Source organism: Eublepharis macularius, chromosome 2 (genome assembly GCF_028583425.1).
Source record: "Eublepharis macularius isolate TG4126 chromosome 2, MPM_Emac_v1.0, whole genome shotgun sequence".
Classification (NCBI taxonomy): Eukaryota; Metazoa; Chordata; class Lepidosauria; order Squamata; family Eublepharidae; genus Eublepharis; species Eublepharis macularius.
The window spans coordinates 111902931-111926586 of record NC_072791.1 but is presented as its reverse complement, the minus strand read 5'-3'; the positions used below and the strand labels follow the sequence as shown (position 1 = coordinate 111926586).

The window sequence follows — 23656 nt, the reverse complement described above, 5'->3', positions numbered from 1 at the left end:
AAACCAAACTTCTATGAGAAATGAATGCCCTTTTTTGAGTTTATTGAAAAGAACGATATGCAGCCTTCAAGTCCTCTATACTGCACTATCTTAGAACAATGAGATTATAAATTATGTCTACTTCTATTGCAAAGTTGAGTTATTTAAAGAGAAATCTACTTTCATAATGTAACACGTTATTATGAAATCTATGTTTCTGACAACTTCTTACAATCTAACCACATAATACTGTTGTGCTTTACCCTTATATGTACCAAGTCATATTGTTAATAAAACTGTTATATGTATCTAATTGTTTTTATTGATTAATAAAGTTAAAAGATAATTTTAAAAAAATACGGACTATAAAATTTTTACAGCGGTTCTAGCTAACAGAATAAAATCTGTTATTGGTAAACTTATTAATCCTGATCAAACAGGTTTTATCCCGAACAGAAAAATAGAGGATAATATTAGGTGCACACTTGATATAATTAATCATTGCACAGTGACTAAGCAGGAAGCTGTAATTCTTTCCATAGATACGGAAAAAGCTTTTGATGTAGTAGAGAAAAAGTACTTTATGGTGCAATGTGAGAATATTGGACGTGGAAAAATGTTTTTAAAAGCAATTGCAGCACTGCATGGGAAATCAAAAGCAGTAATTAAAATGAATAACTTTCTTTCACAGCAAATACCAATAATGAGATAAATCTGTCAAGGGTGTCCCCTCTAATCACTGTTGTTTGTGCTATCAATCGAGCCTCTGGCAGAAGCAATTCATAGAAATGAAAAGATCAAAGGAGTTAAAATTGAATTAAAAGAACATAAAATATCATTGGTCACGGATGACATGATTATATACCTTATGTCACCACAAGATTAAATGATATCCCTTAATCAATTATTAAAAGCTTATGGTGGAATCTCAAGATTAAACGTTAATGTTTGAAAATCAATATTACATCCAATCAATGTTTCCCAAGTAAAAGAAAAATTCTTAAAACAAACCTGCAACTTTGAATGGGTGAATGATCATTGGAGATATTTAGGTGTAAGTATCCCAAAGGAAATAGGTGCTATTATGAAAAATAATTTTGATGTTTTGCAACAGGAGATAACAAATCAATTACAAAAATGGAAAAAACTAACATTGTCCTGGCATGATAGAATTTCAACAGTTAAGGGTGTAATATTGCCTAAATTTATATATCTATTTAGAACTTTACCCATAGAAATGTCAGAAAATACATTAAATAAATGGCAAAAAATAGTGAACCAGTTTATCTGATCAAACTCTAAAGCATGAATTAATTTTTCTACAATGTGTAAATCGACCAAAAAAAGGAGGGCTTCAAATACCCAACCTAAGATGATATTGGTTGTTGTGGATTTTCCGGGCTGCATAGCCATGGTCTTGGCATTGTAGTTCCTGACGTTTCACCAGCAGCTGTGACTGGCATCTTCAGAGGTGTAGCACCAAAAGACAGAGATCTCTCAGTGTCACAGTGTGGAGAAGATGTTGGCAGGTAATTTATATCTACTCAGGGAGGTGGGTTTGGGCTGAGTCATCCTGTAAGAGTTTCCCAGGGTGTGGAATGCTAATGGAGGGAGGCTTCACTGTATCCTGAGGAGGTTCTTTTGCATATGGATTGGTGCTTGATATGCTAATCTTCTTTGCAGGGCTATTGTAGGGTGTAGAGTATTTTGTAAACTGAATACTGTTTGTAAGTTGTGCTTATTCATAAGCTTTCCCATCTGATCAGTGATTCCTTTGTTATATGGCAAAAACACTTTTCCTGTGGGAGACTGTTTTTCCTTAGTTGTTTGATTTATCCTTGGTTTAATTGCTCTTCTGATTTCATTTCTGGAGTAGCCATTTAACAATAAAAACATTTGTAGACTGTGCAAGATGTATATGTGAACCACATTTCTCAACGAGGAAACTAATCATCTAAACCACGCACTTCAAGCAAATAGCTACTCCAGAAATGAAATCAGAAAAGTGATTAAACCAAGGATAAATCAAACAACTAAGGAAAAACAGTCTCCCACAGGAAAAGTGTTTTTGCCATATATCAAAGGAATCACTGATCAGATGGGAAAGCTTATGAATAAGCACAACTTACAAACAGTACTCAGACCCACCACAAAAATACGACAGATACTACGATCAGCAAAAGACGGTAAAGACCCCCTCACCTCTGCAAGAGTATACCGCATACCCTGCAGCTGTGGACAAGTTTACATTGGGACCACACACTGTAGCATCCAGACAAGAATAAAAGAACATGAAAGACACTGCAGACTTGGCCATCCGGAAAAATCAGCAGTGGCTGAACATAGCCTAACTCAAACAGGACACAGTATCCTATTCCAGGACACTAAAATACTGGACAACACTTCCAACTACTTCATCAGACTGCACAGGGAAGCCATTGAAATTCATTAGCATAAGTACAATTTCAACAGGAAAGAAGAGACTTTAAGAATGAATAGAGCATGGTTTCCAGTCCTGAAAAACACCAGGCTAACAAAATACTCTACACCCTACAATAGCCCTGCAGAGAAGATTAGCATATCAAGCACCAATCCATATGCAAAAGTACATCCTCGGGATAAAGTGAAGCCTCCCTCCATTAGCATTCCACACCCTGGGAATCTCTTACAGGATGACTCAGCCCAAACCCACCTCCCTTAGTAGATATAAATTACCTGCCAACATCTTCTCCACACTGAGACACTGAGAGATCTCTTTCTTTTGGTGCTACACCTCTGAAGATGCCAGTCACAGCTGCTGGTGAAACATCAGGAAGTACAATGCCAAGACCACAGCTATACAGCCTGGAAAATCCACAACAACCATCATTCTCCGGCCGTGAAAGCCTTCGACAATATAAGAGTATATTACTAGGCCTAAAATTTAGTACAAGTAGGTTGTTAGTAAAAGACCCTAAGGAAGATTGGATACAGATAGAGAAGGAATATATGACACCATTCACACTCCGAGGTACATTTTGGATGGAAAAAGATAAGAGATCATATTCAATCCTGGTGAATCTGTTTTTAGAAAACACTATGAATTTGGGATAAAATACGAAAGTTTATTGCTCCAGAAATATCGCCAGTAGCTAGTATACTGAACCAGGAATGTTTTCTGCCCCTTCAATTAGCAAAACCCTCACACCCTTGGGAAGTAAGAGGACTAGATAGATTGTGTGATTGGTTTAAAAAAGAAATAATAACTAAAGCTCAAGTAGAGAGGAAATCGGAAAACAACATTGAATGATTTCAGTATCTCCAAATAAGTAATTTAATACATTCATTGCAAAGAAAAGGTGTTTTTAAAAGACAATTAACATTTTTTGAGTTAATGTTGAAGGATTCAGAGAGTATTGTTAAAAGTTGGTTATTAAAGTTATATAAACATTTGGTGCCCCCCTTCTTCCCCCGTGGGGACTGCCTCAACCCCCCCGGTCACCAAACCACTTCTCCCCTGGTTGCTGGGCGTGGCCTTCTTATTCTGCCTGGCGGCTGTATAGTCTCCCCTTGTTGCTGGGCGTAGCCTCCTTATTCTGCCTGGTGGCTGAAGAGTCTCTTCTTGTTACTGGATGTAGCCTTCTTATTCTGCCCGGTAGCCAATTTTGGTGTGCTAGCCTTGCGCCATCCAGTGGCCGCTAGTGGTGCTGTTCCTGCGAGTAGGGAGCCATCTGGTGGTGGGGCTAGGTACTGACCGGTTTCTGCCCCTTCTCAGTGTTATAGGCTTGGCCTGCCTTGCAGGGGTGGTGGTTTGCCACAGTGATTGTCCTTAATTGTTGAGTTGGCCATAGGTATACTTATTAATTGATTCTTATTTGTTAACAAGCCACCCAAGAAGGGAGGGGGTCCCTCTAAGGGAAAGCGGCCTGTAAAAAGGCCAGCGCCAAGGAACCCACCTCCGGCCTTGTCTTCCTCGGATGAAGATGAGGGTCTGAGTAGATATGAGCTGATGGAGTGCATCGCCGCTCTTGAGAGGGAGAAAGGGGCCATGACGTCTGATGGTGCCACCAGTCAGCCGCGCAGGGGCGCCAAAAGAGTTGCCAAGGTGGGGTTTAATAAAGATTTTGCCTCTCGCCTGGCTGCCCTAGAGAAGATATCGGGAACGGCATGGAGTGTTGGGGGTGGAGCCCAGGATCATCCGACCATGCTGGAGGGAACAGCGGACGGTGATCTAGGGGGCCAGGATGACGTTGGACAAATCGCTGTGGTGGTGGAATCGCCTCTGCCGGATGGTAAGGATTCTCAGCCACAGCAGAGCACTGCTTGGCCCTGGGGGCCTTGGGGGCAAACAGCCACTCCGGGAGTTTCGTCCCCTTCAGTTTCTAGCTGTTATCCCATGCAGGGTTGGCCTCAGACGGTGCAGGGTTGGCCTCAGACGGGGCCATCAATGTGGCCCAATAGTGCCAGTGGCTTTTTACATCAGCAGCAGGTGCCTGCAGTACCACCAGTGGGTAGTGCTCTGGGGTGGGAGGGGCATGCCTATCCATCCCCAGCCGTTGGGTGACCTTATGGATATGGAAGCCAGCCTGGCCCATCTCCTTACGGAGCCCAGGGGTACAGCATGGTCCCTTACAGGGCATTGCCCCCTGGGGATACGGCGTTGCCGTTAGGGGATCACCTGACACAGGCCACACATGAAAAAATTATTAGGGGGGAGTACATGGATGTCTTTACCTTTCTCTTCAGGGAACTGGAGAAGAAGGATAAAGACGACCTGGAGGACAGGGACAAGGAAAAGTTCTGCCGCCGGCGGATTGACAGGTCCTGGGCCCATTGTTTGCCTGGGTTCTTGGTCTATGCTGGGGTTCTGGCCAGAGCACAGCCACACAGGGCCCTCCCCCTATTTCAATACATGAATATAGTATATAGGGGGTACATGGATTTTGAGGGGGGGCCTGGCTTCGTTACGACGAAGAATTCCGCATGCGTGCAGCCTTGACCCCGAGCTTGCCCTGGGATCAAATACTGGTCCAGCTCTGGGTTCAGATTATGGCACCCTCAAAGTTGACTACAGGTGAGAGGACCGATAGCAGTCACATGATTATTATTAAGGGCTCAGGTTCCCGCACACCCGCGGGGCAGCAGGTTCAATCACAGCTGCTCTGCTGGGACTTTACGTCCAAGGGGGTGTGCTATAGAAGGGCCTGCAAATTCAGGCACGAGTGCCCTGCCTGCGCCGGACCACACGCACATTCCGCCTGTCCCAGGGGATGACAGGGAGGACAGGGTGGAAGGCGTTTTGGGGGCGGCGGGGGTCAGTGGCAGGGGCCTGGAAAAGGGGCCCAGTACAGTAAGGCTGAGGGTACTTGAGCTTCAAGCATACCCGAGGCGCGTGGACGCTGAGTATTTACGTTTAGGTTTTAAGTTTGGGTTTAGGATCCTTTTCCGGGGTCCCAGGACACCTTTCATGGCAGCCAACCTTAGGTCTGTGGCTGACATGGAAGATGTGGTCCGCCATAAGATATTAAAGGAGTGTGCTGAGGGCAGGGTCTTAGGCCCCTTTGATGCCCCTCCAGTCCCGTCCCTGCGGGTCTCTCCTTTAGGGGTGGTGCCTAAAAAGGCGCCGGGAGAGTTTCACCTCATTCACCACCTATCTTTTCCCAAAGGGGGATCAGTGAATGATGGCATCCCTGATGAACTATGCACTGTGCACTACACTTCCTTTGACCAAGCGGTCAAGGTTGTGCGTCCGTGTGGGGTGGGAGCTGAAATGGCAAAGTGCGATATCAAGTCTGCCTTTTGCCTGCTCCCGGTTCATCCTGAAGACTTTGATCTTCTGGGTTTTGCATTTGAGGGCAAGTTTTATATGGACAGGGCCCTTCCTATGGGGTGTTCCATATCTTGCTCTGCTTTTGAACGCTTCAGTTCCTTTTTGGAATGGGAGTTGCATCGCCGCTGTGCCTGCCCAGACACTGTTCATTATTTAGATGACTTTATGGTGTCTGGGCCTGCTGGCACGGGGCAGTGTGCCAGGCTACTGGCAGGGTTCATGGAGCTCGTGGAGGAACTAGGGGTTCCCTTGGCTCATGAGAAAACGGAGGAACCAGCTGTTGTCCTGACGTTTCTGGGCATTGAACTTGACACGGTTCACCAGACATTGAAGTTGCCACTGGAGAAGGTGGTTGACCTTAGAGCCAGGTTGGAGGAATGCTTGAGCAGAGACAAGGTATCTCTCCTTGAGTTACAGCAATTAGTTGGCCATTTAAAATTTGCCTGTAAGGCAGTTACGCCTGGGAGGGCTTTCCTTAGGCAGCTGTGTGATGCTATGGGGAACTTGTGATTGCCCCATCATCGCTTGCGAATTACCAAAGGGATGCGGGAGGATTTATTAGTGTGGAAGGAATTCCTTGCCACTTTTAATGGGGTGACATTCTGGAGGGAGGATCTGCTGTTAGAAGCTGAACTCCAGGTCACCTCGGATGCCTCCGGGTCCACAGGCTTTGGAGTCTTTTTCAGGGGGCATTGGTGTGCTGACCAATGGCCCGCAGATTGGGTAGCCCAGGGATAGTCCAAGGACCTTACATTTTTGGAGTTCTTTCCCTTGTTAGTGGCCATGTGTCTTTGGGGATCACAATTGGCCAACCAAGCTGTCTACTTTTGGTGTGACAATTTGGCTGTAGTGCACGTGGTCAACACCATGGCATCCAGATCCCCCAGGGTGATGAGGCTGGTGAGGGCCTTTACACTGAAATGTTTACAGAAGAACATTTTGTTTAGGGCCAGACACGTTCCAGGCATTGACAATGGTGTGGCAGATGCTTTGTCTCGCCAACAGATGGAACGATTCTGGCAGCTTGCCCCCTGGGCCGACAGGCGGCCGGCAAGGATGCCCCAGGATCTGTGGGAGCTTGGACGGCAGAAGTAAATAGAGCAATCCAGCTGTCCATTGCCCCCAGTACACGCCGAGCCTACGACCGTGCGGTAGGGCAGTTGTTCCAGTTCAGGGCGTCGGTGGGGCTCCAGCAGTCGTGGCCCATCCCGCCCGAGCACCTGATGCACTTTTGTGTAGTGCAACGGGGGCGGGGACTTGCTGTCAAGTCTATCAGGCGTCAGCTGGCTGCATTGGCCTTTGCCAGCAAAGCACGTGGATTACCTGAATTCACAGGTGCTGTCAGGATTCGTAAGATGCTGGAAGGCTGGGCCAGGGAAATAAAAACGCCAAGTGACCTGAGGCAGCCCATCTCCCCATCAGTGCTGAAGGGCATGGGGTCAGTGTGGGCGGAAGTCTGCTCATCCGTTTTTGAACGGAAGCTTTTCCATGCTGCTGCCTTAATGGCATTTTTCAGGGACCTGCGAGTAAGTGAGCTGGTGGCCTCATCGTATACAGACGCATCTGGATGGGCCTTGAATGCCCAGGACATTAAATTTGTCGGGGATAAAGTCTCCATTGGGATCAGAAGGTCCAAAACAGACCAGCGGCAGCGGGGGACCACCTTGCTTTTGGGCCCCTGCTCTGAGCAGGAGCTGTGCCCTGTTAAGGCCCTCAAGGAATATGTCACGCTTTGTGGGAATGCCCAAGGGGTCTTACTCCGCCATGAAGATCATGCCCCTTTGACTAAATATCAATTCTGGGCTGTGACAGAGAGGGCACTTAAGAAAATTGGCTTGTCGGGGGTCAAATTCGGAACCCATTCCTTCCGGATTGGTGCGGCCTCCACAGCAGCTGCTTTGGGATACCCTCAGCAGGCGATTCAGAGAGTGGGCAGGTGGCGGTCAAGGGCGTTTTGGTCCTATGTCCGGCCCCTGCAGCAGTTCTAACTGGCGAACTAATTACTCTTTCCTCAGGTGCCGTGACGGGCCAGGCGAGGAAAAGAATACTGATTTGTGGCCACAGCATGGTGTTCTGGGCAGCCAATCAAGTCAAGAGCAAGCCGATTGGATCCCAGCTGGGATTCAGTGCTGTGGCCACGGTGGAGTGGCAGGGCCGGCGTGGCCTCAAGTGGCCTGGCCTGCTGCCTCTCCTGTTTAGAGGATGGACGGAGCCTCCCCCACACATTGTGGTCATTCACCTGGGGGGTAATGACCTTGGGCTGGTACAGGGCAAGGCCCTGTCGATGCAGGTAGCTGTAGACCTGGAATACATAAGCAGCCGATGGCCGGGCGTGCTTATAGTATGGTCGGAGATGCTACAATGACGGATTTGGCGGGAGGCCTTAGATCCCAGGGCAATTGAGAGGGACCGGCGCAAGGCTAACCACGCCATTAAGAGGTCTTTGGGGCAAGGCTTGGGCATTTATCTGCCACTCCCCAAGATAAGGGCCGAATTTGCCCACCTCTACAGAGGAGATGGTGTCCATCTGTCACCTGAGGGCAATGTTATCTTTTTAGATGACCTGCGGCAAGGGCTTCGGGTGGCTCTAGGCCACCTGTGGGGCGTGAGGGTCTAAGCAGAGGCTTGACCCTTGCAGTGGCAGGAGATTTTGGGAAAAGGGTGTGGGCCGGTGAGCCCCTGTGGCATTCCTCAAGGTTGGGGAACAGGGTCTGCCATTAGGGCGGTATGCTTGTGGTGGCTACCATCAGGAGGGGCAGATGCCTGAGGGGATCCCCTGGCACAAGGCCTAACCTCATGCTAGTCAGCTGGGGTGCAACAGGTCCTTGAGTGGGGATCCTATGGCCTAGCTGGCTGGGTTGCAGCCATTCATGAGATGGCCTACACCCGGGGCATTGGGGCTCGCCCAGACAGGCAAGGTGGTAGTCAGTGAGCTGACCCCAGGGCTTCACCTGTACCGCTTCCCATAGCTCTTGCCATGTTTATCTTTATGGTCAATTAATAAATGGCCCTTTAATCCAAGCCTGTGTATGTCTCTTTCTTCCGGCTGGGGTTGCAAGCCGGCTCTCCCGGCCGTGGCAGAACGCCACTCAGGCTGGGAGCCGCCCTTTGCGGCCCCGCCTGGTGAAGGAGACAGGCTCCCTTCCCAGGCATCCGGGGCTTTGCTGGGAAGGGCGGAGCCAAGAGCCATTTCGCGTTGGCTCCGCTCTCCCAGCCTCAGTGTTTAAAGTCGCTCGGCCCACCCACCTCACCCTGTTTAGTGCAGGAATAGCCAGCTGCTGAGTCCAGAGCCAGAGAGGAATTTTTCCCTCTTTTCCCTGATTGGCTTTTGGGAAGGGTTTTTTTTCGCCTACCTTGCACTAATGGCAGTGTTCTGAGTTAATCTTCGTTCTTCTGTGCCTCCACACATGGGACTGCGCAGGCACAGGCCAGCCACCGGAAAATTTCTTCATCGCTTCCATAGCTCCGAAGGGGCCGTTTGTCGCGTGCCTCAGCGACCGTTTCCCGCCCAAATGGTCACAAGTCCTTCCAGCGACCAACGGCCCCTTCCCTCAGTTCTCTTCTTGCCGTCGCTTGGAGAGAACTTCTGCTTTGCAGCTCCGTGCTTTTGTGATTGATCTAGTGATTGTTTTGGTTTTGACTTCGGACTTCGGACTTGACTATTCTTCTTCTAGCTGATTTGGATCTTGACTGGACTCGGTAAATATAAACTCGGACTGTTTTTGACGACGCCTTCTGCCTGACCCTAATATGGCCTCAAAAGCCTTATTCAAGCACTGCATTCAGTGCCACACAAAAATGGCCCAGACCGATGGCCATGATCTGTGTTTATTTTGCCTGGGGGAGACCCACAACGTTCCAGCATGCAAGATCTGCCAGAAATTTACCCACAAGGCCCGGCAGGAGCGTCAGGCCCGTTTGAACTCCTCCTTGTGGCGAAGGGTGATGTACGAGGGTACTCCGTTGCCCTCCCCTAAGGCCGGCCCTAGCCCCTCTGCTGAACGGCGATCACGAACGGGCTCAGTGGCATCCATGAAGTCGGCGTCAAAATCTCGGCTGACGAGTGCTACGGTGTCGAGAGCAGCCTCTCCAGCGCAGAGGTCGGTGAGACCGCCCCAAAGCCTTTTGTGGCTCACTCGGATCCGAAGGTGTCAGGGTCGGAACTGAAGAGTGCAGATCCGAGGCTGTCGGTGGAACTGACGGCTGTTGCGGCACTGAGATATCAGCACGCCTCCGGGAAGTCGACCCCCAGGAAAGTGTCGGATCTGAGGTCGGGATCGAGCAAGAGGCCGACCGCTGAGAGAGCTTTGGTTCCGAGGGCCTCTTCTGAGCCTCCTTCCAAGAAGCCGAAGAAGGCTACGTGTTGGCGCTCTCGGTCACCACATCGGGCTTCGACTGAGGAAGTAGTGATGGTGGTTCCTCGCACGCCTTCCCCTCACCTGGACTCGCCAGTTCCAGAAGAGGTGCCGGATCCGGGGGCTTTCATTGTGATCCCTAGTGATCGTTCTCCAGTCGTGGATCCGAGCCCTTCTGCCCACCGTCGGAGCCAACCGTCGCCAGCTCCAGCTATTCTTGTGTCTCCGGCATCTTCCGTGCAGTCAGCACTGTTCGGAAGCGGGGAGCGTCGGTTCCAGGCATTCCCTGGAGTCTCGGCATCGACAGGCCTCGTACATCCCTCCGGCCTACCACTGCCAATGGAAGGGGGCCCCTGCTGGGTTTGAGTACTCGGAACTGAGGCCATCCACCTCGAGGCAGGGTTGGCTGCCTCCTCCCTTCCAAGGAGAAGAGTCGGTGCTTGGTTCTGATGAGGAGGAAGCTGAGAGTGTCGGGGACTACAGATCGGAGTCGTGGTTGGAGCCTTCCCCAGACGACAATGTGGCGCCCAGTACCAGCTCCCCTTATGAGGATCTTCGGATCTACGCAGATCAGATGGCTCGCATGGCACAGGCGTTGGAGATGGATATTTCCTCGGCCATGCCGCAGACTAAAGACAAGCTCCTGCGTCGGATCTACGGAGACAACCCTGCTATGGTGGGCTTCCCCATGCTGGAAGGTGTTGAAGAAATAGTGGAGAAGGTGTGGAAGATGCCCTGTGACCAGCCAGCTACATCTAAAAGAATTGAACAGATGTACAAAATCAAGCAGGGCACCTGGCAATCGTTGGTGAGACACCCTCCACCCTCCTCATTGGTTGCTGAGGAGATCCAGCCTCGTCGGTCGGGCCCCTCTTACGCACCCCCAGACAAAGAGGGCAGGAGGATCGATGCCATGGGCAGGCGCCAGTATTCCATCTCCTCCTTGGGCCTTAGGATAGCCAACTACCAGACCAACATGGCTGGCTATCAATTATATCTTTGGGAGAAGCTGGCTTCTTACGTCGGGGATTTGCCTGCTGACAAGAAGACGGTGGTGTCCCTGCTGCAGACAGAAGCCATCCGTCTTTCCAAGCAGCAGATGAATGCTGGGAGCCACGCTGCTGACACTGCTGCACATGGAATGGCTTCAGCTGTGGTCCTCAGACGCCACTCTTGGCTCAGGTCGACGGCTCTCTCTCAGGAAGTGAGGTCAAGAATCGAGGGCCTGCCTTTTGAAGGGGACTCTTTGTTCTCCAAAATGACTGATGAGGCGCTGAAGAAAAAGAAAGAGGACAGGCAGACTGCCCGGTCGTTAGGATTGACCTCAGCGGACAAATCTGCTTCCAGACCACGGTACGCTGCAAGGTACAATCCGTACCAATATCAGGGCAGGTACCAGCAGCGGCCCTATTACCAGCAGTACCCTGCCTACTCTCAGCGCCACTACACTCCTGCACAACAGCCCAGGAGGCGTAAACCCTTTAAGCCCCGCACGCCTCAGCCCCCGGCCCAGCAGAAAGATCAGCAGGGGCCTGGGAGGCAGTACTGACGGGGTGATCCAGCCGCATCCTTGAACTTTTCAGACAGGCTGAAGCCTTTCCTGTTTGACTGGGAGTTGATAACATCTGACTCATGGGTCTTAACGATTGTTGATAAAGGATACGGGCTGGAATTCTTGGAACTGCCTAGGTGTAGCTCACCCCTAACGGCTGTAAATAATACCATGGCCGAGCTGGATGCAGAAATAGTGTCGCTCTTGGCCAAGGGTGCTGTGGAAGAGATGGCCTATGACGAATCTGGGAAAGGTTTCTTTTCTCGGTTCTTCTTGGTCCCCAAGAAGGATGGGGGTTTACGCCCCATTCTAGACTTAAGGGGCCTTAATGCCTTTCTAAGGATGACTGAGTTCAAAATGGTCACACTGTCAGCTGTAATCGCCTTGCTAAGGAAAGGGGATTGGTTTGCTGTCCTCGATTTGAAGGACGCCTATTTCCATGTGGGAATACGAGAGGAGCACAGGAAATACCTGAGCTTCATTTACCAGTGAAGGGTGTTCCGTTATAAGGTGCTTCCCTTCGGTCTATCCACGGCGCCACGGGTATTTACCAAGTGTGTGGCTCCTGTGGTCTCCTTCCTTCGGGAGGAGGGCTGTGCCATCTTTCCCTACCTTGATGACTGGCTCATTGTGGCGGATTCAGAGGCTAAGCTGTTGCAAGATGTGGAATTAGTACTGAACACTTGCAAACGCTTGGGGCTTCTGGTAAATTTTGATAAATCAAAACTGGTGCCCAACCGTAAGGTCTCCTATATTGGGGCAATTTTAGATTCTGTAGAGGGTAAGGCACTGCTCCCCCTTGAGAGGGCTAAATCTCTGAAGGGTCTGGTATCCATGTTTACACGGAACCGTTTCCAATCTGTTCGCACCATCCAGTGTTTATTGGGGCATATGGCAGCGGCCACCTCTGTGGTCCCCTTTGCTAGACTGCGTATGCGCCCGCTTCAGAATTGGTTCATGAGGAGGTATGATGCCTTACGTCATCCTCCGTCTCTCAAGTTGTCCATACCTAGGGCTATCCTATCCTCCCTTGATTGGTGGATGTCAGATGACAACTTGTTTAAAGGGACCCTGTTTGGTTACCAGCATCCTGAGGTTACAGTGACCACTGATGCGTCCCTAGTAGGATGGGGTGCTTACTGTGGTACTGCATGTGTACAAGATGTTTGGACAGAATGGGAAAAGAACCTGCACATTAATGTACTTGAGTTAAGGGCTATTCGTTTTGCACTTGTGTCCTTTACAGCACTTCTACAAAACCGTCAGGTGTTGGTGCAGACGGACAACACGACTGCCATGTATTACCTAAACCAGCAAGGGGGCACAGCATCTATGATTCTCTGCAGGGAGGCCACGCTCGTTTGGCACTGGGCGATCCAGAATGGTGTGATGCTTCGGGCTATACACGTAGCGGGATCAGACAACGTTCGGGCAGATGCCCTGAGCAGGGTGCACATGTTGGACCACGAGTGGGAATTGAGCGCAGAGTACATTGGGCCGATCTTCCAAATGTGGGGGCAACCGGACATAGATTTGTTCGCAACTTCAGCAAACACCAAGGCCCAGATATTTTGTTCAAGGGCAGGGAGCGACCCCCTCTCTATTGGGGATGCCTTCCAGTTTACGTGGACCCACAGGTTGCACTATATGTTTCCACCATTCCCACTAGTACCGAGGGTGCTGGGCAAAATAGAAAACGACAATGCAGATTGCATTCTAGTGGCACCCTTCTGGCCGAGACAAGTGTGGTTCCCCAAACTACTGCAGATGTCCAATCGGACATATGTGAGTCTGCCTCCCCAGCAGGATCTCCTGCAGAACGGGAACCTGCTCCACCACGAACCAAAAAAGCTGCACTTGACTGTCTGGCGGATCCTACCCTGCCTGTAGTGTTCTCAGAGCAGGTGGAGAAAGTCTTGCTGAACGCTAGGAAGCCGTCCACTAGACGAGCCTATGAGGCTAAGTGGCGTAGGTTTGAGGCTTGGGCACTTGCTAAGGAAGTGGTGCCTACCAGTAGCCCCCTAGGGCTCATATTTGACTACCTATGTCAGCTGAGGGACCAAGGGTTGAAAGTTACCTCCCTCAAAGTCCATCTTGCTGCTATTTCCGCCTTTCATGATCGAGTAGATGGTAGCACAGTGCTTTCACACTGTAAATCTCGTCAGTTCCTGAAGGGGATGTTTAATCTTTACCCGTCTGTGTTACCTCCTGTGCCTCAATGGTCTCTGTCCCTGGTGCTGTCGAGGCTGATGTTGCCTCCGTTTGAACTTTTAGCCACATGCCCTTTGGACTTGTTGTCCTACAAGGTAGCATTCTTGATGGCTGTAACATCTGCCAGGAGAGTTAGTGAGTTGTCAGCACTTAGGGCTGACCCGCCCTTCCTTCTATTCCATAAGAATAGGGTGGTCCTGCGACCATGCCTCAAGTTCCTGCCAAAGGTGGTGTCTGCCTTTCACCTGTCGCAGGATATTACGCTGCCTGCATTTTTTCCACAGCCATCTTCCAAAGGGGAAAGGGCCCTTCATACCTTAGACTTAAGAAGAGCCTTGGCTTTCTACTTGGATAGGACAAGTGAATTCTGTAATAGCCCTCACTTGTTTGTCTGTTTTGGAGCCAAGGACAAGGGTCACAGGGCATCTTCACAGACCCTGTCATGGTGGATTGTATCGGCCATTAGTAAGGCCTATTCTCTGGCTGGGATGGTTTGCCCACTGCAGGTCAGAGCCCATTCCACACGGTCTCAAGCAGCCTCTTCAGCACTCATCAGGGGTGTGCCGCTGGTTAATATCTGTAAGGCAGCTACGTGGTCCTCTGCTGACACGTTTGTTAAACACTATGCTATGGATGTCAATGCAGAGCAAGAGGTTTCTGTAGCCAAAGCTGTCCTCCACTCCCTGTTTTCCTAAGGGGATACTGGAGGGTATTATTGTAATAACTGACAATGACACTTTGTGTATATATGTATATATATTTATTGAACAAGTTGAATGTTACTGAACAATGATTTATTTATCTCTTGGTCCTGGTACTTAGGCTGGTGTTGTATAATAAAATTGAGTTGGATTTCACCCCACCTTCATTATTGTGTGAAGCTTGGTACTCTCCCATGTGTGGAGGCACAGAAGAACGAAGATGAAAACAGGGTTAACATACCTGTAACTTATGTTCATCGAGATCTTCTGTGCTGACACACATCCCTCCCTCCTGCCCCGCTGTGAATTCCAATGCAGAATAACAATAGGTATGATAACAATAATGAGAATTGGTGATTTGAAAGGTTATGCCTATATGTATTGGATGGCGGTGGCAAGGGAGAACTGAGGGAAGGGGCCGTTGGTCGCTGGAAGGACATGTGACCGTTTGGGCGGGAAACGGTCGCTGAGGCGTGCGACAAACGGCCCCTTCGGAGCTATGGAAGCGATGAAGAAATTTTCCGGCGGCTGGCCTGCGCCTGCGTGGTCCCATGTGTGTCAGCACAGAAGAACTCGATGAACATAAGTTACAGGTATGTTAACCCTGTTTTATGTTGGGTTGCGCTGTTAGTTAGTAGTTGGCAGGAGATTTTGGGAATAGGGTGCGGGCCGGTGAGCCCCTGTGGCATTTCTCAAGGTTGGGGAACAGGGTCTGCCATTAGGGCGGTATGCTTGTGGCGGCTACCGTCAGGGGGGGCAGATGCCTGAGGGGATCCCCTGGCACAAGGCCTAACCTCATGCTAGTCAGCTGGGGCACAACAGATGCTTGAGTGGGGATCCTATGGCCTAGCTGGCCGGGTTGCAGCCATTCGTGAGATGGCCTACACCTGGGGCATTGGGGCTTGCCCAGACAGGCAAGGCGGTGGTCAGTGAGCTGACCCCAGGGCTTGACCTGTACCGCTTAGTTAGCTCTTGCCGTGTTTATCTTTATGGTCAATTAATAAATGGCCCTTTAATCCAAGCCTGTGTCTGTCTCTTTCTTCCGGCTGGGGTTGCAAAATTTGGGCTTCGCCTTCAAATGCATCAAAAATTTTGTGTATTAGATATCAATATTATAAAATATTTTCAAATTGGTATTTGACACCATCTAAGCTTAAATTAATTTTTAAAACTGCTAGCCCATATTGTTGAAGGAAATGTAAAATGAAAGGAACTCCCTATCATATCTGGTGGGAATGCATGGTTATTCAAGTCTTTTGGAGGGAAATTTATGAGGAGATTATAAAGATTGTTAAGGTCTCTTTTCCTAATAACATTAAAGTGATATTATTTGATATTTGGAATGATTGTAGGTTGATAAAAGAATATATAATTTTGATTTCAATATTATTGGCAGCTGTAAGGTTATTAATAGCTAAACACTAGAAATCAGATACACCACCTACGAAGATGCAATGGTACAATAAAATATGGGAGATGTATGTAATGGGTAGAGTAACCAACAATTCCTTTTTTGAGGAAAATGTCATAAATATGTGGAAAGCTAGTCATGAAGAGGGGTGGAATATGGTACTAGAATATCTAGAGTGTAATAATATTATCCCAAATAGGAAGGATTATGGTGTGTTTTTGAATTAATTGAATTTAGATATTTTTTATTTCCCCTTTGCTTTCAATTTTTTAATTTTAAGTTTTTAAAAAGATATTATGGGTATTGGAGTATTGTACATTTTGAGTGTTTTGTTTTGGTTAATCAATACAAGTTTATTCAAAAAAATAAATAAAACCATTAAACTACCAAAAAAAATTAACATGGCTTCTACAAAGGGAAGTCCTGCCTGCCTCACTAATCTCTTGGAGATCTTTGAGCATGCATCAGCCAGAACGCAGATGAAAGCAATCCAGTAGACATCATATACTTGGATTTCTGAAAGGCTTTTGACACAGTCCCTCATCAAAGTCTCATGAGTAAGCTTAGCAATCATGGGATAAAAGGACTGTTCTTTCTGAGATTCAAACAAATCTTGGAGTTGTTGTGTGGAAATGAAAATGTCCACCCAATGTGTGGCAACAATGGAAAAAGCAAAATCCTTGCGAAGTATTATTACAGAAGGGTTTGAAAATAAAATGGCCCCAGTTTTACTGGTGCTCCTTACCTTTCCAATATCGCTCATGAGCCTTACAGATGGGTATTCTCCAGAGCCCAATTTGAGACACTTCCTTCTGCCGTATTTCAGGGTAAATTTGCTCGTGTGCCAATGCATGAACTCTTATACCCATGTATGACTAACATGGTGGAATCGGTCACTCATGTTCTCTTATTCTGTGAACTATATCAAGAGGAGAGGGCTTGTCTTATACTGCCTCTCTTGTCTAAATTTAACCCCTTGCAGTCCTATCTCTACTTTAGACCAGAAATCTTGCGCAATTTCCTTTTAGAAGACACTCAGAGCTCAGTGACTTATGCCGTGGCCAGATTTTGTTCTTTAGCCATTAGAAAATGTAGACTCCTTTTAGCTGAAAATGCGGTATAATTGCTTTTGCAATTTTTTCTTAACTCTCTTTTATCTTCATTGTTTTTATTTCATCAATTCTTCCATCACTAATGCTCTGATCTTATTGTTATGTCCTGATGTAATAACTTATTTTTTTATCGGAGATTTGTTTTGTTTTACTGGCTTTTGCTGAAATAAATGACTGACTGATTGATAATGTATAAAGTTATGGTACAGCCTCATTTGGAATATTGTATGCAGTTCTGGTCACTGATGTCAAAAAAAGACATTGCAGAACAGGAAAAAATACAAAGGAGGGCAACCAAGATGATTAACAGGTTGGGGTAGCTTTCTTGTGAGGAGATCTGGAATGTTTCAGTTTAGCGAAAGATGGCTAAGGGGAGACATGATGCTTACAAAATTATGAAGTGGAGAAAGTGGATATAGGAAGCCTTTTCTCCCTCTCTCATAATAGTTGGATTTGGGGGCACTCAAATTATTGGGTAATCAGTTCAGAACAGACAAAACTTCTTTACTCAATGAATAAGTAACCATGGAAGGGAGGTAGTGATGGCCACAAACATACGTTGCTTCCTTTTGAACCCCACTTGCAAATCTTTCCCTCACTGCTGTACAGCTGAGGCTTTAGGAGCTTGAAAGGGAGGAACCAGATGCCTGAGCGACTGGGTTCCAGCCATGTGCCTGGATGGCTCACACCCAGGGCAGAGAGGCTCGCCCAGACATGTCAAGGCGGAGGTCCAGGTGGGACCCCAGGGCTTGACCTGTACCGCTAGTCAGTCCTTGCTGCAGTTTGGTTGATGTTATGTTAATAAAGTGGCCCTTAGTTCCAAGCCTGGTGTCTGTCTCTTCATTCCGACTAGGATGGCAATACATTGCCTGATTCAGACATCACAATACAGTAGAGTTAGGCAAACCAGGAAAAAGAGGAAATTAGTGTTGGGAATCGGGAGTCTGCAGCACACTGTTTATCTTCCAAATCAAAGTGATTTGAGCTGCAGAGTGCTTAAGTGTTTCATTTGCAATCCCCCTCCCAGGAAGAACTAAAACTGTTATTACTATGTCATACATATTTTTAATCTTTCTGAATTTCTTATGACCAGCAGCTCAGACAACTTATAAACTACCTGGAAAAAAGAATGAACATTTTAGGGAAATGAATTTACCATAGGAGTATTTTAAATATATGGCATCTAGTAATTTAAGATAGGAAAGATAAGTCTAGACTGGAAAACTTTGAAAGGAAAGATATCCTATTTCTGTGTGAAGTACAGTGCCTTCCATGCTACTAGTGTTTAATTAGAGTTTTGCAACATCACACAAAACTCGAGCAAGAAAACACGATTTTTTTGCGGTTTTGCCGGCATGTTCCGCAACGTCCCGGCTTCAGGTAAGCCGTGCGGAATCGGCCATAGAAAGAAACAAGAAAAGCTCAGTATAACTCTAATCCTAAACATGCTTATCTGGATGTGAATCCTGTTGATTTTACTAAACATTTCTTCTGAGGTCCTGTTCCATATGCCACACCACCTCTCTTTTAGTGGTGAGTTGTGTAGCCACCAGAGAAGGACTTCATCGGTTGTGGTGCCTCACTTATGCAACTCCTCTACCATATCTATTTGCATGCCTCTATTCCTAGATTAGTTGCTTTGGAATTTTGCTGCTGCAGTTTCTGTTCCTTTTATTTCTCACATAGTTTGTATTGCTATAAAGTTGGGACATTTGATGGTCATTTATGCTGTGGTTTATATTTTAATATCATTCTTTTCTAGATTTATTGTATTTTCACAATAGTTTAAACAACCATGAGCACTTTGGTTCTTAGTGTAACTGTAGATCATTGCTCTCTATAGAAAACTCTTTTAATAATATGCAGTATGCAGTTATTTCAAACACAGATGAGAACAGCTAATTTCTGTAAAGAGGCTAAAGCAATAAACATGAAAGAAGTATAATCCAAACATGCTTAAAGTTCTGAGGCCTTATATTTTGAAAGTATTTCAAGACTTATATCAAAGAAAAAAAAAACAAGTCAGTACTCCCCCCTTCCTTTGGGTTATTATGTCTTTCTTCGCTTCTCTGCACTTGTGTGGGAAATTGTTTTGGCTGTAATATAAGAAATAGGTACTGCTCAGTTGCTCTTAGTGTAACACCTACTGTGAAGTTTAACAGAACTTTTAACAGTTTGTTTAGTAGTGGCGGAGGAACTAATGTGGCCCTTGTGTGTTGTCAGTGACCCTTCTCATGTTGGCAGCTGGAACTAAAAACATACTGGCCTAGAGAGAGATGCTTGGTTCCACTGTGCCCTTACATCTTCAAATATTGTAGAAACACTGGAAGACGCAATATCAGTTGTGTTCTTCTTGTTGTCTCAGCTCTGACAAACATCTGTGATAATGGACAGAAGCTGTTTAACACAGTGTGGTCTCCAATATTAGATATTGCTGTACTCCTAGATAGAAGTGGACATTGTCCAGGCTAACTAATGTGAGGTATTGCTGTTTGTGTTTCAAGAGTCCTTGGGGTTACCCATGAGCAGAGTTTCATTCTAGCCTTGGTGCATATAAAACAATATCCATATACTGTATTTACTCAAAAAGAAGACAATCTGTATACTAAAAAAAATTGGACGTAACAGTAACTTGTATGTAAATGTAAGACAGCACCTTCCTTTTTTATGGCATATCTGGAAAAAAACTAGTCTTGCATTGGAGCACATACAGTATGTGTTCACAATATCTGATTTGTGCAGTCCCTTCTCTTCTCCCTGGAAATGAAGCAATTCTTCTCACAATTGTTTTAAATCAAGAAAATGAATCATAAGACAGAAAAATCTTACAAAAATGAAAACAAATTTGTTGTTGAAGTACACGTATTAATTATATATTGCAGTCTTTAAAATGGCAGCATTATTACAGGAGCTTGTAGGGACACACTTTGATAGTCCTACATACATTAAAAGTTCTGTTATGTGGGTCATGCAGGTTTCTTTAATAATGCTTCATACTGTTCTCTAAGGATGGTTCTGTGAACAGGTTTTCTCTTGCCTTGGGTGCTTGGGTGGAGGTCTCCCATCCAGTTACTAACCAAGGCCAACCCCCGCTTAGCTTCCCAAATCTGATGAGATCAGGCTTGCCTGGGCTATCCAGATCAGTAATAAGAATCAGAGCCCCATTTCATACTTTGTACATTGTACATGACATCAGATCATAAGTAGTGTGGCATTCCAGTTGAGTACGTCCAAGCTACAGGAATTTTTTTAAGCTCTTGTCCTTTTGTATATAACACAACCTGGCAGACCTGGCAGAAATGTCCACAAAAAGTTACTTGCTTTCTGACACAGAACAATGTTAATCATTTCCTTCAGGCTACATAATTTCTATACAGCATTCCTGCCTGGTAGTTGCTAAGAATCAAATGTGGTCTCATATAACAAGCTATTTACAAACCTGATATAATTTATACCAGCCCTTTCTCAGTCACTAGCAGAAACTACTAGAAATGTGTAATCTCTAGGAACACAATGTTTAATTGATTTATTTATTGGTTAGTTGCCTTTCAGTTATTAAACATGCTACCAAATTAATTAGGTAGTATTTTTATAAGTGCAGACAGCAAGTTCCATCATTCCCTTTTCCCTTGTGCACAGAACACAGTATCCCCTCTTAGTTGGTGCCTTCTACAATGTGCATGAATCATTACTGAGTATCTGGGAATGGTCAGCTCAATCTTAAGGAACGGTCTACTTCGTGAGGAAATGGGGGAAACACCTCTTCCAGAATTACATCTGCTACTTGATTGCACTGTAGGATACCATACATAGGCACTAGAATTATCCTCATTGGAAGGGCTGGTTTTTCAGGTCTCCTGCAAATGACACCCCTATAGCCCATCTTGGCTTTTCCTACACTTCCTTGATGAGTGAGATCTCCATTGTTCTTCCCCAGTGTCCTTTTCTGGTGATATTCACAGCAGCTATGGAGAGGGAGAGGATGTATTAGTTATTGTCCCTGTCTGGAAAGGCACCATAGCAACAGCAGAGGGATGTGCAATACGCACAAAAATATGCATGGATCTCTGTTGGTGCTGAAAAGACCAGCAAAGAGGGACAGTATGCCAGTGAGGAGAAACTTTACAGACATGAATTTAACTTGTTTGGGTGAAATCCTGATTGTAGAAATACACCTAAATATTGTGCCACTGTGTTCCAATCCATTTTAAGCTGATAATGGACTGTTAAGATTTTTAAAGTATGATTTGCCTTCAGAACTATTGTTATTATTTATTGCAATTGTTTGCAGATGTAACTGAATGATTACAATTCTATAATTCATGCAATTAATCAACTAAGATTTCTTTAATTATGTGGGGCCCTATATGGGCCACATAATGATCAAATTCCCTTCCTCATTCCATAAGGAAGCCTCTCCTAATTTGAGAATCATTGCATTGATTCTCTTGTGTGGTGGTTCCCATGTTAACTTTTAGAGCTGTAAAAGTTTTTCATCTCCATTATGTAGTCCAGAGGCATTTTTATCCAGAGGCAAGCTAAGGACTCTGCCTTGTGAGTTGGATTTTAGGGTAATATTATGCGTGATGCAGTGAGAAAGGCAAATCTGACCCAAGGGGCACAGACCACTAGGAAGTTCTCCTGTATAAATCCTGTTGAAATAAGAGCTATAAAGAGGATTTCAGTGAGCCAGTTCCATAAAAACTTACCTGCCATTAATGACTGCACACCCGTCTGTTTCACAATTATGTATGCCCTGAAGAGCCATAAGTAGTGACTAGACATGGGCAAGAACAGCATTACGAATGCAAAAAAAGCCCACAAACAGCATATTCAGCTGTTCGCAAACATGCTGTTTGTGAGGCCCCATTCCAAATGAACAGGTGGTCGTTGGAAGCCTCATTCATTGCTGTTTGTTGCTGTTCGTCAAGCCAGACAGTCTGGGACCTGCAACCAATTCCCATGGCAACTCAGGCAGGGATTGTCTGAACTCCTGCTGTTGCCCTGGAAACCTGGAATCAAAGAGGAGTTTAAATGCCCGTTTCCGTGCTGCTGTTCAGTGGCAAGGGGCATTTAAACCCCTGAATCAGCTGCTCATCAGGAGCTTCCCCTATGAGCAGCTGAGTGCCAGCTGCCCCTCTCCTGGTGTGAGAGGGATGGGGAGAATCACTCCACCCTTCTTAGGGCCGGGAGAGCCAGAGCCACATGACTTCTTCTGCCCGGTGCAAGAGGGACAGGGAGAATCTTCCTGCCCTGCTCGCATGGGGCAGGAGCAGCCACAGGGTGCTGGCCCTGCTGGATGCAAGCCGGACAGGGAGAATCTCTCTGCCCCGCTCGCACGGGACAGGAGCAGCCCCAGGGTGCTGGCCCTGTTGGGTGCGAGCAGGACAGGAGGAATCTCCCCGCCCTGCTTGCATGGGGCAGGAGCAGCCCTGGGACGCTGACCCTGCTGGGTGCGAGCGGGACAGGGAGAATCTCCCTGCCCCACTCGCACAGGGCAGAAGCAGCCTGGCAGCGCTGGGGTGGGGCAGGGGTGGGTGGGAGCTGGGGTTGTTTAAAGGGCCCTGCCGCTTGGCAGGACAGGGCCCTTTAAACTATCAGCTGGCAGGCGGCAGGGGGGAATCCCCCCTGCCGCCTGCCAGCTGATAGTTTAAAGGGATCTTTAAAGGGACAGGTAAGTGGATTAGAGGGGAGGGGGGCTAATTGGGGGGGCTTTGAGGGTGGGGGTAGGTGGGGGCTGCAGGCCCCCATGAACAATGAACAACGAACATGTTCATGACAGCATCATGTTTGTCAATGTTCGGTGTTTGTGGATGGTAACGAACCATGAACAGACTGTTCGTTTTTTTCACGTTTATGCTCATGTCTATTAGCGACTCTGCTCTTCCTATAAGGTTTTTCTTTCTACAGAAAAGGTTTCTATTCAGGAACTAACAACTTAAATGGACCTAAATTATTATTGGAGGAAGGAATCACATGAGTAATAGTTTCTTAAGCTTTGCTTGTACAAGTGGAATTTTCTTGTAGTTGTATGTCCATAATCTAATGGAAAAAAATCCTCTGAACAGCCATTATTGTAAAATGAAGGGAGCTTTTCTTGCAAAATAGATAATGGTTAGCTAAAACTATTGTTTAGTATCTAACATGTATTTCTGAGTATCTTTGTATAGAAGTGTGTTGTACTTGAACTACATTTCAACTATTTATACTGGTAATACAGTTTGTTGAGAATTGCTGATATCATAGTACATATTTATTTTCCAATAGATTTTTTTAAAAGGTAATATTGAATGTTTCATATTATATTAGCCATATTGTCTGTTCTAGACTTACTACTGCTTTGCATTTACTTTAATTACTGCTTGTTTTTAAGGTATATGAAAACGGCAAAGACACTGGAGAGACTGTTGTTTATTTCAACAAAAAAGAGATGGAAAGTAATTGTGGTAATCAACTCAGTGTTATGTTGGACAGAGTAAGTTAATATATTCACCAGTTAATATATACATTGTATTCTTCCACATGT

At 46.5% G+C, this 23656-nt stretch overlaps 1 protein-coding gene across 1 annotated transcript in view; it reads left to right on the top strand.

The window, feature by feature from the left end:
- DCDC1 (doublecortin domain containing 1) overlaps positions 1-23656 on the top strand; it is an 807587-nt gene that overhangs the window by 386857 nt on the left and 397074 nt on the right. The window contains exon 11 of the mRNA XM_054969981.1: positions 23504-23605. Within this exon, the coding sequence (XP_054825956.1) occupies positions 23504-23605 (102 nt within the window). The remainder of the gene's footprint in view (positions 1-23503; positions 23606-23656) is intronic.